The 12,155-nt window shown below is 48.6% G+C and overlaps 3 protein-coding genes across 3 annotated transcripts; 2 read left to right on the top strand and 1 right to left on the bottom strand.

Annotated features, from left to right (window-relative positions):
- Positions 1 to 314: 314 nt before the first annotated feature.
- On the top strand, positions 315 to 5,764 carry TRIVIDRAFT_90868 (putative myosin heavy chain; the record flags this gene model as incomplete). Its single annotated transcript, XM_014093845.1, has 7 exons — positions 315 to 449; positions 538 to 673; positions 738 to 927; positions 987 to 4,839; positions 4,901 to 4,974; positions 5,045 to 5,259; positions 5,316 to 5,764. 7 exons carry the CDS (start codon positions 315 to 317, stop codon positions 5,462 to 5,464), a joined length of 4,752 nt encoding a protein of 1,583 aa, XP_013949320.1.
- Positions 5,765 to 5,905: 141 nt separating this feature from the next.
- TRIVIDRAFT_51458 (uncharacterized protein) lies at positions 5,906 to 6,578 on the top strand (the record flags this gene model as incomplete). The annotated part of the gene is made up of 3 exons (XM_014093846.1): positions 5,906 to 6,088; positions 6,155 to 6,300; positions 6,386 to 6,578. The coding sequence occupies 3 exons, from the start codon at positions 5,906 to 5,908 to the stop codon at positions 6,576 to 6,578; spliced, it is 522 nt and encodes a 173-aa protein (XP_013949321.1).
- Positions 6,579 to 6,735: 157 nt separating this feature from the next.
- Positions 6,736 to 11,557, bottom strand: TRIVIDRAFT_78217 (putative Ca2+ pump; the record flags this gene model as incomplete). The annotated part of the gene is given in 13 exon segments (XM_014093929.1): positions 6,736 to 7,209; positions 7,261 to 7,726; positions 7,781 to 8,017; positions 8,070 to 8,204; positions 8,264 to 8,346; positions 8,403 to 8,735; positions 8,797 to 8,950; positions 9,005 to 10,008; positions 10,062 to 10,128; positions 10,190 to 10,324; positions 10,423 to 11,180; positions 11,243 to 11,407; positions 11,422 to 11,557. The coding sequence occupies 13 exon segments, from the start codon at positions 11,555 to 11,557 to the stop codon at positions 6,917 to 6,919; spliced, it is 3,966 nt and encodes a 1,321-aa protein (XP_013949404.1).
- Positions 11,558 to 12,155: the final 598 nt, after the last annotated feature.

Genomic DNA, 12,155 nt, shown 5'->3' on the forward strand with positions numbered 1-12,155 from the left:
GCACCAATTTAACCCCCTGACCCTCGTTGTGGCGGCACTGTGCTGGAGGTGTGCTGTCCCTTGCTAGCATCCTGTCGACATCTTGTGTTATCCCCTAATCTTCAAGAGAAGTGGACAACACTCTCACCGCCGCATTTCTTGCGAAGGCACTCATTTCTACACATTTGCATTCTCATCGTTACAACAGACTCGGCGTCGACTTGCCCATGAATGTCTCTCGTTCATTGTCAGCCCGTCTAGTTTTTATCACTTTCTATTCTTTTCTGTCTTACCCTTCTTCCTAGCTCTAGTTTCCCGCCTGACCTAGCTCCTCCATGGCAGCGACCTACGATGTCGGCACGAGAGCGTGGCAGCCTGACGCAGCCGAGGGCTGGGTAGCCTCGGAGCTCATCAGCAGGACGGTCGAAGGCACCAAGACAAAACTCGTCTTTCAGCTCGAGAATGGCGAGGTATGTACAATCTATTCTTGCGATGTGCAATGTCGCATACCTCTGGGTAGCTGAGGGGAGGGGTAGATGCTAACGCCTGGCTCTCCAGACTAGGACCGTTGATGTCTCAACGGAGATTTTGCAGAGCGGCGGCTCTGACCCTTCACTGCCGCCGCTCATGAACCCGACTATCCTGGAAGCCAGTGATGACCTCACTAACCTGTCGCATCTTAACGAGCCGGCCGGTATGTTGTCCCTCGAACCCCGCCTCCCCCATACCGACCTTTGCTTACAAGAGTGGACGGGCAGTGTTGCAGGCGATTCGATTGCGCTACTTACAAAAGGAAATCTATACCTACAGTGGTATCGTCTTGATAGCAACCAACCCGTTTGCTCGAGTCGACTCTCTCTATGTCCCGGGCATGGTGCAGGTGTACGCGGGGAAGCAGCGCGCAACCCAAGCACCCCACTTGTTTGCAATTGCTGAAGAAGCCTTCATGTATGTCACGGCCATAACTTGCGAGCTGCGTCTGATGCTGACTGGATGATCTTCTCTAGGGACATGGTGCGTGATGGCAAAAACCAAACCGTCGTCGTTTCTGGCGAGTCCGGTGCTGGCAAGACAGTCAGCGCCAAGTACATCATGCGTTATTTCGCCACAAGAGAGTCTCCAGACAACCCTGGTGCTCGTGGCAAGCGAGGAACCGAGCAGATGAGCGAGACGGAGGAGCAGATTCTGGCAACCAACCCCATCATGGAAGCCTTTGGCAACGCCAAGACCACCCGAAATGACAACTCATCACGATTCGGTAAATATATCGAAATCATGTTTGACGACCAGAGAAACATTATTGGTGCCAAGATTCGCACCTATCTGCTGGAACGATCAAGACTTGTATTCCAGCCCCTCAAAGAGCGAAACTATCACATCTTCTACCAGTTGGTTGCAGGAGCCTCAGACGAAGAGCGGGAGGCACTGAGCATCCTTCCAATTGAGCAGTTTGAGTATTTGAACCAGGGAAATTGCCCAACCATTGACGGAGTGGACGACAAGGCTGAGTTTGATGCCACCAAGAAATCCTTGTCCACAATTGGCGTATCGGAAGCGCAGCAGTCTGATATCTTCAAGCTGTTGGCTGGTTTGCTTCACCTGGGCAACGTCAAAATCACCGCTTCGCGAAACGACAGTGTCCTTGCGCCCAATGAGCCATCGCTGGAGCTAGCCTGTGGCATATTGGGCGTTGATGCCGCCGAGTTTGCCAAGTGGATTGTGAAGAAGCAGCTCGTAACTCGAGGTGAAAAGATTACATCCAACCTGAGCCAGGCACAGGCTATCGTGGTGCGCGATTCCGTCGCCAAGTTCATTTACTCCAGTTTATTCGATTGGTTGGTTGAAATTATCAACCACAGTCTCGCAACAGAAGAAGTCCTTAGCCGTGTCACCTCGTTTATCGGCGTATTAGATATTTACGGCTTTGAGCACTTTGCCAAGAACTCATTCGAGCAGTTTTGTATCAACTATGCTAATGAAAAGCTGCAACAAGAATTTAACCAGCATGTATTCAAGCTTGAACAGGAGGAGTATCTGCGGGAGCAGATCGATTGGACTTTCATCGACTTTTCGGACAACCAGCCGTGTATTGACTTGATTGAAGGCAAGATGGGCATTCTTTCTCTTTTGGACGAAGAGTCTCGTCTCCCCATGGGATCAGATGACCAGTTTGTCACTAAGCTTCACCACAATTTCGCAACCGAGAAAAAGCAGCCCTTCTTCAAGAAGCCCAGATTTGGCAAGTCGGCCTTTACCGTGTGCCACTATGCCGTTGATGTCACGTATGAATCCGAAGGATTCATCGAGAAGAACCGAGACACCGTGCCCGACGAGCACATGGCAGTCTTACGCGCCTCGAGCAACTCATTCCTCAAGCAAGTTTTGGATGCTGCATCAGCTGTTCGAGAAAAGGACGTTGCATCGGCTTCGTCAAACGCTGTCAAGCCTGCTGCTGGCAGGAAGATTGGCGTGGCCGTAAACAGGAAACCAACTCTGGGAGGAATCTTCCGATCGTCCTTGATAGAGCTGATGAACACCATCAACAACACAGATGTGCACTACATCAGATGCATCAAGCCCAACGAAGCCAAAGAAGCCTGGCAATTCGAAGGACCAATGGTTCTCAGCCAGCTTCGTGCTTGTGGTGTGCTCGAGACTGTTCGTATCAGCACGGCTGGATACCCGACTCGCTGGACTTATGAAGAATTTGCTCTGCGATATTACATGCTTGTTCACTCCAGTCAATTAACCTCTGAAATCCGGCAAATGGCTGATGCCATTTTGACCAAAGCGTTGGGTACTAGCACCGGAAAAGGTCTCGACAAGTATCAGCTTGGATTAACCAAGATCTTTTTCCGTGCCGGTATGCTTGCTTTCCTGGAAAACCTACGCACCAACCGCCTCAACGAATGTGCTATCCTCATCCAGAAGAATCTGCGAGCCAAGTATTATCGCCGTCGCTATCTGGAGGCTCGCGAGTCCATTGTCCAAACACAGGCCGCTATTCGCGCATATATAGCAAGAAAGAAGGCTTTAGAATTAAGAACCATCCGCGCCGCAACAACCATTCAGCGAGTTTGGCGCGGATACAAGCAACGCAAAGAATTCCTACGAATCCGAAAGAACTTGATTCTGTTCGAGTCAGTTGCCAAGGGTTACCTTCGTAGGAAGAACATTATGGAGACAAGGGTTGGCAATGCTGCACTTGTCATCCAAAGGGTATGGAGACAGCGCACACAGCTTCGCACCTGGAGGCAATACCGCAAGAAGGTGATTTTGATTCAAAGCCTTTGGCGTGGAAGGACTGCTCGCAAAGAATACAAGAAGATGCGAGAAGAGGCCCGCGACTTGAAGCAGATTTCGTATAAGTTGGAGAACAAAGTTGTCGAATTGACCCAGAACCTAGGATCCGTCAAGGAGAAGAACAAGAATTTGATTTCGCAAGTGGAAAGCTACGAGGGCCAGCTCAAATCGTGGAAGAACCGCCATAACGCACTCGAGGCGAGAACCAAAGAATTGCAAACAGAGGCCAACCAAGCAGGCATTGCAGTTGCCCGCCTCCAAGCCATGGAAGACGAAATGAAGAAGCTCCAGCAAGCATTCGACGAGTCGACTATGAATATCAAGCGTATGCAGGAAGAAGAACGCGAGCTCAGGGAATCACTTCGCCTAACCAGTTCTGAGCTAGAGACAACCAAAGAAACCAACTTGGAGCGCGAGAGAGATAACATGAGCCTTCGACAGGAACTTGATGCACTTCGGGATGCGCTGGAGCTGGCGAAGCGCACCGGAACGCTCAATGGCGATATCACCAATGGTGTTAGCAATGCGCCAGCCGTGGCCAGCGGACTCATCAACCTCGTCTCATCTAAGAAACCGAAGCGCCGAAGCGCTGGCGCGGAGCCCCGCGAGCTGGATCGCCTGAGCGGAACTTACAACCCTAGACCGGTATCCATGGCTGTCACAAGCACTCTTCATCGCCAAAACCTATCAGGATCAACCTTCATTCCCGGGGTCGACAACATTGAAATGGAACTTGAAAGCCTCCTTGCCGATGAGGATGGCCTCAATGAAGAGGTTACCATGGGTCTTATCCGCAACCTAAAGATACCGTCGCCAAACACAAACCCTCCCCCCTCTGATAAGGAAGTCCTGTTCCCGTCTTATCTCATTAACCTGGTAACTTCCGAAATGTGGAACAATGGATTTGTCAAGGAGTCGGAGCGTTTCCTTGCCAATGTCATGCAATCGATTCAGCAAGAGGTGATGCAGCACGATGGCGATGAGGCCATTAACCCTGGCGCATTCTGGCTATCCAACGTCCATGAAATGCTCTCCTTTGTCTTCCTGGCAGAGGATTGGTACCAGACACAAAAGACAGATAACTACGAGTATGACCGTCTTCTGGAAATTGTCAAGCACGACCTGGAAAGTCTCGAGTTCAACATCTACCACACCTGGATGAAGGTTTTGAAGAAGAAGCTGCAAAAGATGATTATTCCCGCCATCATAGAATCACAGTCGCTGCCAGGTTTCATTACTAATGAGAGTAACCGGTTCCTGGGCAAACTATTACAGTCAAATTCCGCACCGGCATATAGCATGGACAACCTTCTCAGTCTGCTCAACAGCGTTTTCCGGGCCATGAAGGCTTATTACTTGGAAGATTCAATCATTACTCAAACTATCACGGAGCTGCTACATCTTGTTGGCGTAACGGCCTTTAATGATTTGCTTATGCGCCGCAATTTCCTGTCGTGGAAACGTGGTCTTCAGATCAACTACAACATCACTCGCATTGAAGAATGGTGTAAGAGCCATGACATGCCAGAAGGCACGCTGCAGCTTGAACACTTGATGGTATGAAACGAAACTGCTGACCAGAATATGTGATGGAATGCTAACATCTCTGGGCCTCTAGCAAGCAACCAAGCTACTTCAACTCAAGAAAGCGACACTGAACGATATTGAAATTATCCAAGACATTTGCTGGATGTAAGTTTTTTTTTTTTTGAGGGGGTCAATCTTGATCGACACGCGTTCTCATGCTAACGGATTTTTCTAGGCTCTCACCAAACCAGATTCAAAAGCTCTTGAACCAGTACCTCGTTGCCGACTACGAGCAGCCTATTAACGGAGAGATTATGAAGGCCGTTGCCTCTCGAGTGACGGAGAAGAGTGACGTCTTGCTTTTGCAGGCGGTTGATATGGAAGACAGCGGTCCATATGAAATTGCAGAGCCCCGTGTCATTACAGCGCTCGAAACATATACCCCGTCGTGTAAGTCCAAATATGTACAAGACGTGTGCAGAGAAAGGCGGCTAATGAATGTCCAGGGCTACAAACACCTCGTCTGAAGCGGCTAGCAGAGATAGTCTCAGCACAGGCTATTGCGCAACAAGAAAAACTTGAGGCAGGCGATGTCGATGGCTTCGACGGCCACCAGCAACTGGCTGAGGTCGAGGAGTCCGAGACAGAGCAGTAAGCAGATTCGTATTGGTTGTATATCGGCGGGTGATGCATCATATTAGATAATGGGCTTGATAAGATGAAGCATCTGCCAACATGTCTGGTGCGCGCATTAGCAGAGCGGCTGGCGAGGGTTGTAAAAAGGTTTCTGTGTTGTGCTGCAGCACAACATTTACTTGGGCATTTTTTATGTATAGAGCGGAGCGGATTTAGTTCTCCCTATTTAGGCAATTGCGCGGTGTCCGCTAGCATCAAATGAAATAATTACGAGGATAGTGATTCTGGTAGAGGAAAAAAAGATTTTTTTTTAGGGGTTAATCAAGGTGCGCGAAGAGGGTGGAGTTTGGCCGTGCTTCTGGGCAAATGCACCTTTTATCAGTCCTGATATCGACTTTCTCAAGCTGCATCTGCTGCCAAAAAAATCAAAAAAATCATTGAATTTTCCACATCTAGAACAATGCGCTCATCGCCGAACATCATTATTACCGGTACGCCCGGGGTGGGCAAGACAACGCACAGCGAGATCCTCGCAGAGAGGACCGGCTTGCGACATCTTTCCGTGAACCAGGTGGTCAAGGACAAGGAATGCCATGAGGGCTGGAGCGACGAGTACCAGAGCTGGATCGTGGACGAGGACAAGGTAAGCAAAGGCTCTTCCGGTGCTAAGACGGCCCAGCGCTAATATCAGTGAAATCAAACGATGCAGCTTCTGGATGTAATTGAGGATGATGTCAAGGCAGGGGGCTGTATAATCGACTGGCATGCGTGTGACCTGTTTCCACGCAGCTGGATCGATCTTGTCGTGGTGCTGCGAGTTGATTCCAAGACGCTCTATGATCGTCTGGAGGCCAGGTAAAAATTTTCTTCTTCTTCCTCTCATTCTTCTCTCCCGCCTCTCATTACACATTACATTAGCCGGCTGACAGATTATATAAAGAAATTACGCTGAGGCCAAGCTTCAGGAGAACATAGATTCTGAGATTATGGAGGTGCTTCTGCAGGAGGCGCGTGAAGCGTTTGACGAGGAAATCGTGGTTGAGCTCACTAGCAACAGCTCGACGGAGATGGAGTCCAACATCGACCGGATTGAGGCTTGGCTCGAGCAGTGGAAGAAGGATCATGCCGACTGAAGCAGATGATGCACTCCTAAGAATCAACGCAAATCGTTGGCCTTGCTGCTTCGTGTCTTTCTCTCAGGGCAATTCCCAAGGCCAAGGGTCCATTCATCTACTCCAGACATGGGCCCCAAAGGACTTCATCCACGACCTCTCATCCATGTGCGCCTTTCTTGGAAGATGGCATATTGATTACTTTCTGCCCTTGCAGAGATAGATGGCTTTGGACATCATCTCTGTGGCAGATTCTTGCTGGCCGAGAAGCAGCGTATCTACTGGTAGTCTATGTATTGATTCCATAAAAATACACCAACGCGTGGATAATGCGCAGTACAGCACCCGCACTTACGGGCTTAAAACACACCTCCCTTCATTTCCTCCTGTATCAGTTTGTATTGCTTCCTTCTCTTTGCTCGCCCGGTAACCCATTTGTTAGCCGCTCCCAGGAGTCTTGCCAGTCGCAGTGAGAGGAATTCTTGGTATACCCAGGCCAGGGCAAAATACATGAAGCCCAGCAGGACCAGGAACAAGTTGTAATCCAAGCTCATGTCGCTCAACTGCATCAAATTATACAACCAAGGTGCTGGGCCTGCAATCATATATACAGTCGCTGCTAAACTCAGAATGATGGTTGCGATGAAAGGCCCTGGAAAAGTTAGACTGGTTGAATTCAATCATGGCGGGTAATGATACTCACAGTTCTCCCACAGGGGATGTCTGAAAGGAGGCCCTGCATTTAGGATCACTCCGGAGAAAATATACTCAAAGCATGAAACCAGGAACAGCGCAGTATTCTCTGAGCTCTTGATGCTAGTTTCGTCATGACTTAGCTCCGGAGGCACGTACCAAGACTGCTCTTTAACTGTGATGTATGTAATAGCTTGGATCACGATGCTAGCCCCCATCAATCCAAGTAGAGGCACAAGGACCTTTCGTGAAACGAGATCCGCTGTCGGTCGCTTCCTGCAGAGCTTTTCGGCCGGCCCGGCCCAGCCCATAAAGACAGCGATTGGTAGGATGAGGAGAAGGTCGATGAATAAGAACTGGAAATCTCCCAGATTCGAGCCTTTGGAATAGAGGAAGCTAACCGAGGTGAACTGAATTGCCGAGTATAGACTCATGTACTTGAAACAGCTGAAGCTTGTTACAAGAGCCGCCCGTCCCTCTCTGTCAAGCGGTCAATAAGAAGCCAGTGGAGAGCAGAAAAGGGTTTGAACTTGCCTGATGACTTCTAGGACACATCGTATGTCGAAGATCTGCGATGTGAATGGTGCGGCTACCGAAGCCTCGGCCTGTGACAACGAAATTCCCACATCCGCAGCCTTCAAAGCGCCACAGTCGTTTGCACCATCACCGCAAAAGCCACAAGAATAATCTATGCTTTGTAACTTCTCAACAAGTTCATGTTTTTCATCTGGCGACATCCTGGCGAAAACTTTGCCTTTCACGAGCATCTTGGTACTTGTTAGACCGCTACCTAGAGCATGCGAATGCAGATGGACGTACCTTTGATAACAAGTCCGCCGGGGCATAGTCAACTATCCAGCGGAATATGTCGCCGCTTACAGCCAGGGAATAGTTTTGCATGTTGGTGATGTCGTAAGGAAGCGAGATGTCACCTTCCGGTGGCGCTGGAAGCGGCTGTTCATACTTAGCACAACTGCTCAAACAGGACTGACGGTAATAATGCCTGGTCTTACCGTGAGATTTGTACTGTCGAGACAATAGATGCTATTGTCAATGCTCTCCCACTGCAACTCTGCCGTGGGATCCCGAGAGTCACCTACACTAGGGTCAGCCTAATGTTACGAAAGGGGCCAGGGAATTGCGTTCACTGACCATGGAGAAATCTAGGTACATAACAGTGCGCATGGCGGTCAAGAAGACCGCATTCTCTGGCAACACTGATTGCCGTTAGAATGTTATCGCCTGTTACCATCACGGTAGCAATGTTGGAATCTTTGAGTTCCTTCAAAACTCCAGCCGTGCTTGGTTTCAGCTTGTTTTCAAAAATGATGAAGCCAATAAAATCAAGATCTCGCTCAACTTCAGTACGGGTCATCTTTTGAGCCTTAACCCAACTCAATCGGTTAATATGTCGTGTCGCGCAGCCGATGACGCGGTAGCCCTTGTGAGTGTAGTATGAGAGCAACTCATCGTAGTCCTTTGGAACTAAAGGACGATAATCGTTAATTTGTTGTGTTGATGTGGGCAAAAAGGGCATGCTACTCACTGCTGCTAGGTCGACATATTTCACGCATAGCTTCTGGTGCACCCTTGACGAATATATCACCATCCTTTCTTCCAAAGTGTCTCACGATAACGCTGGATCTTCGTAGCTGTGAGACAAACTCAAACGACTTGAGAACGCCTAGTTGTACAGATTTCTAGACACCTTGTTAGCTTGCAATACTCAGAAATATATGCCATCAATAACTAACATCCGGCGGAGAGGCAATCGAAGGCGAAAGACTCCCGTGATCTTCATCTTCGCCTTCCACAACATTGTGCTTCCCTTCTTCAAAAGACCAGCCCGTAAATTCGAACATTTTGAGATCCAACGGATCACCAACAAGCTCGCCATCAACAGAACGAAGAGAGTGGCAGGTTGCCATGGCATGGAGAGCGGCTTGCAAGATGCTCTGAAAGGAGAGGCTTGTCTCTCGTTGCTCAAAGAGATGGGGCTCCGAGATTACATCACTAAATTTGTGCTCGTCCACTGAAACGACTCGAACTCCAAGGACATCCAGGCCGTCTTCTGTTAGCGTGCCTGTCTTATCGAAGCACATGATATCAAGCTTCCCGCCGACGTTCACTCTCTGTGGACTGATGCAGAAGATCTTGGCTTTCTTTAATCGAGCAAGTGCAAAGTTGGTGCCGATGGTTAAGGTAGCAGGCAAAGCTGGCGGCACAACAATAGTTATGAGATCGAGGGCACGAACAATAATCAAATGCCACTCCAGTTGCAACCGGATGAAGTTGATGAAAGAGGCGATAAATCCAAGCAGGGCAACAACAGCCATGACACTGATGTACCTAAATGAATCGCGATAAAACTTGAATCCCGAGGGCTTGGGAAACAGCATGGATCGCACGAGGGCACCTTTGGTAGTGCTAAATCCGGTTCTGACAACCAGGGCCAGAGCAACTGCATCACCACCTAAATCCTCTTGGGGCCGCCTTGCTCGAATGATTTTTGTCCCACAGAAGAGGAAGTGGCGCGCAATTTCAGGAGAAATGGTTGAAGCAGTAAGGTCGAGTTGTGCCAACGTACTGTCAGTCGCCGGAATCTTCGAAACAGGAACAGACTCTCCTGTAAGCATGCTCTCATTGACGATGCAGTCACCCGTAAGCAACAAGCTGTCACTGGGAAGCTGAGACAGATTAGGATCGCTTAATTCGTAGACATCGCCAGGGATAAGATCGCCGGACGATATGTATGTCCCTTTAAATGTCAGTAGTGGCTCGTATGCAACGAGGTCTATGTATATTACTTACAGAACCCATTCCGAAGAACTCGGACATCGCATTCAAAGCGGGAAATCTCGCGCAGTCGTTTCATTGTCTTCAAGAGTTAGATACATAAACCCTTATGCGGTTTAGGTTGTGGAAGGATGGGGACTTACTGCCCGAGTTTCAACGAGAGTCGTCGTTATGCTTCCAACGGACATGACAAAAATGCAAATTGCGTAGTAGTAATATGAATCCAGCGACCAAAGAACGATACTGGCAATTTGGAATATATAGAATGGATGCAACACCTGGGATAATTGTCAATTAATGGTAATAACTAGGAAAGAGAATGCAATCCCATTGCCATTGCTATTAGCATATCTCTATGGATGGGAATTGGGCTTACTTCGTCAACGAGCAGCTGGCTCACAGATTTTTGCTCTATGTCAATAAGATTGTTTCCAAAGATAATCTCGCGAGTCGACTTCTCATCGCTGTCAAGACCAGTCCGTACAGCTTGCATATCGGTCCAACTCGGATCTTTCCAGCCGCTCAACAGAACGAATTTATCCTTGAGAGAATGGTAACAGAATCGAACGTAGCGATAATTCAGAGATCGAAGGTCGTCGACGACAGGATCATTTTCATCATCCAGACCATAGGATAAAGACTTTTCTGGAAGCCCAAATATCGAGGAAAGCGGTTGGCCGTAAGCCTGAATTCGGACTTGTTGAATCTCCATCTCCCCCCATTGATTTTCTATGACAACCCAGCTACAATCTCTTAGAGGGCAGGCCTGCCCCAGGAGAGAGATGTACCACCTGGGTAGCCATCTGAAGACCAGGTAGGCAATACCTCCAGATAGTATACACAGGGCTATATAAGCTATATAACCTGCGATTCTTGTGCGGAATCCAGCAATTGCCATTGTCAGATCTTCACTCTCCACGTAAACTTTTTGACTGGTGCGATTGAACGGGTGTGAACTGGTAGTCGTAATGTTGCTATCTCTACGAAGAAGATGGGCATGGACAGAGGCGCGCGATTGCGTCGAGGAACATCGATGAAGCATATAGTCGTGGTTATAAGCTAAGAAATCGTCATCCGCTGAATGATCATCGTCGTCGTCGTCGAGCGCAGGTATGGCGAATTCGTGGTTGTCTCCTAGTTGAAATTAGCATTCCGCGATCGCTTCCTACTGTATCAACTATACCAAGATCCCGCACCTATGTCATGGTTTGTTTCATCGCCCTCGTAATAAACAAAGCTGGTGGTAGAATCGGCTCGAGATCGACGATGAGAAAATGCAGAGACACTGCTTGGAAGGCTTTCGGCGACGGGACCAGAGTAGAGCTGTAAGGCAATGGTTAGCCACCCGTTATAATGGCTTCCTTCAAGCTTCCACTCGCCTCATCATGGGCCATTTCGACATCGTCAAAAATGCCCGAGCTACTCTGGTGCAAATATAGAGGACGTGGACGAGCCGGAAGAGCAGCCGGCTCACCAGCCGGAGCTGCTGATGCGGTATCACGGTGATCCATTGTGATTGTGTCTATCCGAGGCTACGGTTCATGACGGAGATACAAAGGAAAGGCTGGTGGAATAAGAGATGGCGTGAAGGGCGACTTTATCCAGCACTCTTAACTAAGTCATAGTGCAGAGGCATACAGAATTGCCGGTGACGGATGATCGGCGGCAAGCAGGCAGGGTGTCAACCACGGTGTGCAGCGCTCTCGGGCGCCGGTTGTACAGACTGAATATCGCACCGGTACGTCAGATGTAGAGATTTCGATTCCACTTGAAGCATCAAGCGCGTGATACAGGCGCGATAAGAATTATGACAATCTACGGAGTAGATGCAGCTAGATGGATATGGCCTAGGAAAAAATAGGTAGCAACCCGATAAGTTGCGATAAGCCTCGTAGCTGCCGTGCGTGTTGGGGATATACCTTTACCCTGCTAAAGAATCAATTATGCAAAGCTAGAAGAAAGAAGGGAGATTTTAATGCAATGTAGGCCTACAGTTATTATTATATTATTAGTAGTCTTAACATGTAACATTAATAACGAAATCCCAACTAAAAATGCAAATTAAATCTTGTTATTATGAATTATAGTTATGTATATTCTTAACTAAAA

Source organism: Trichoderma virens (assembly GCF_000170995.1).
Source record: "Trichoderma virens Gv29-8 chromosome Unknown TRIVIscaffold_93, whole genome shotgun sequence".
NCBI classification, from domain to species: domain Eukaryota; kingdom Fungi; phylum Ascomycota; class Sordariomycetes; order Hypocreales; family Hypocreaceae; genus Trichoderma; species Trichoderma virens.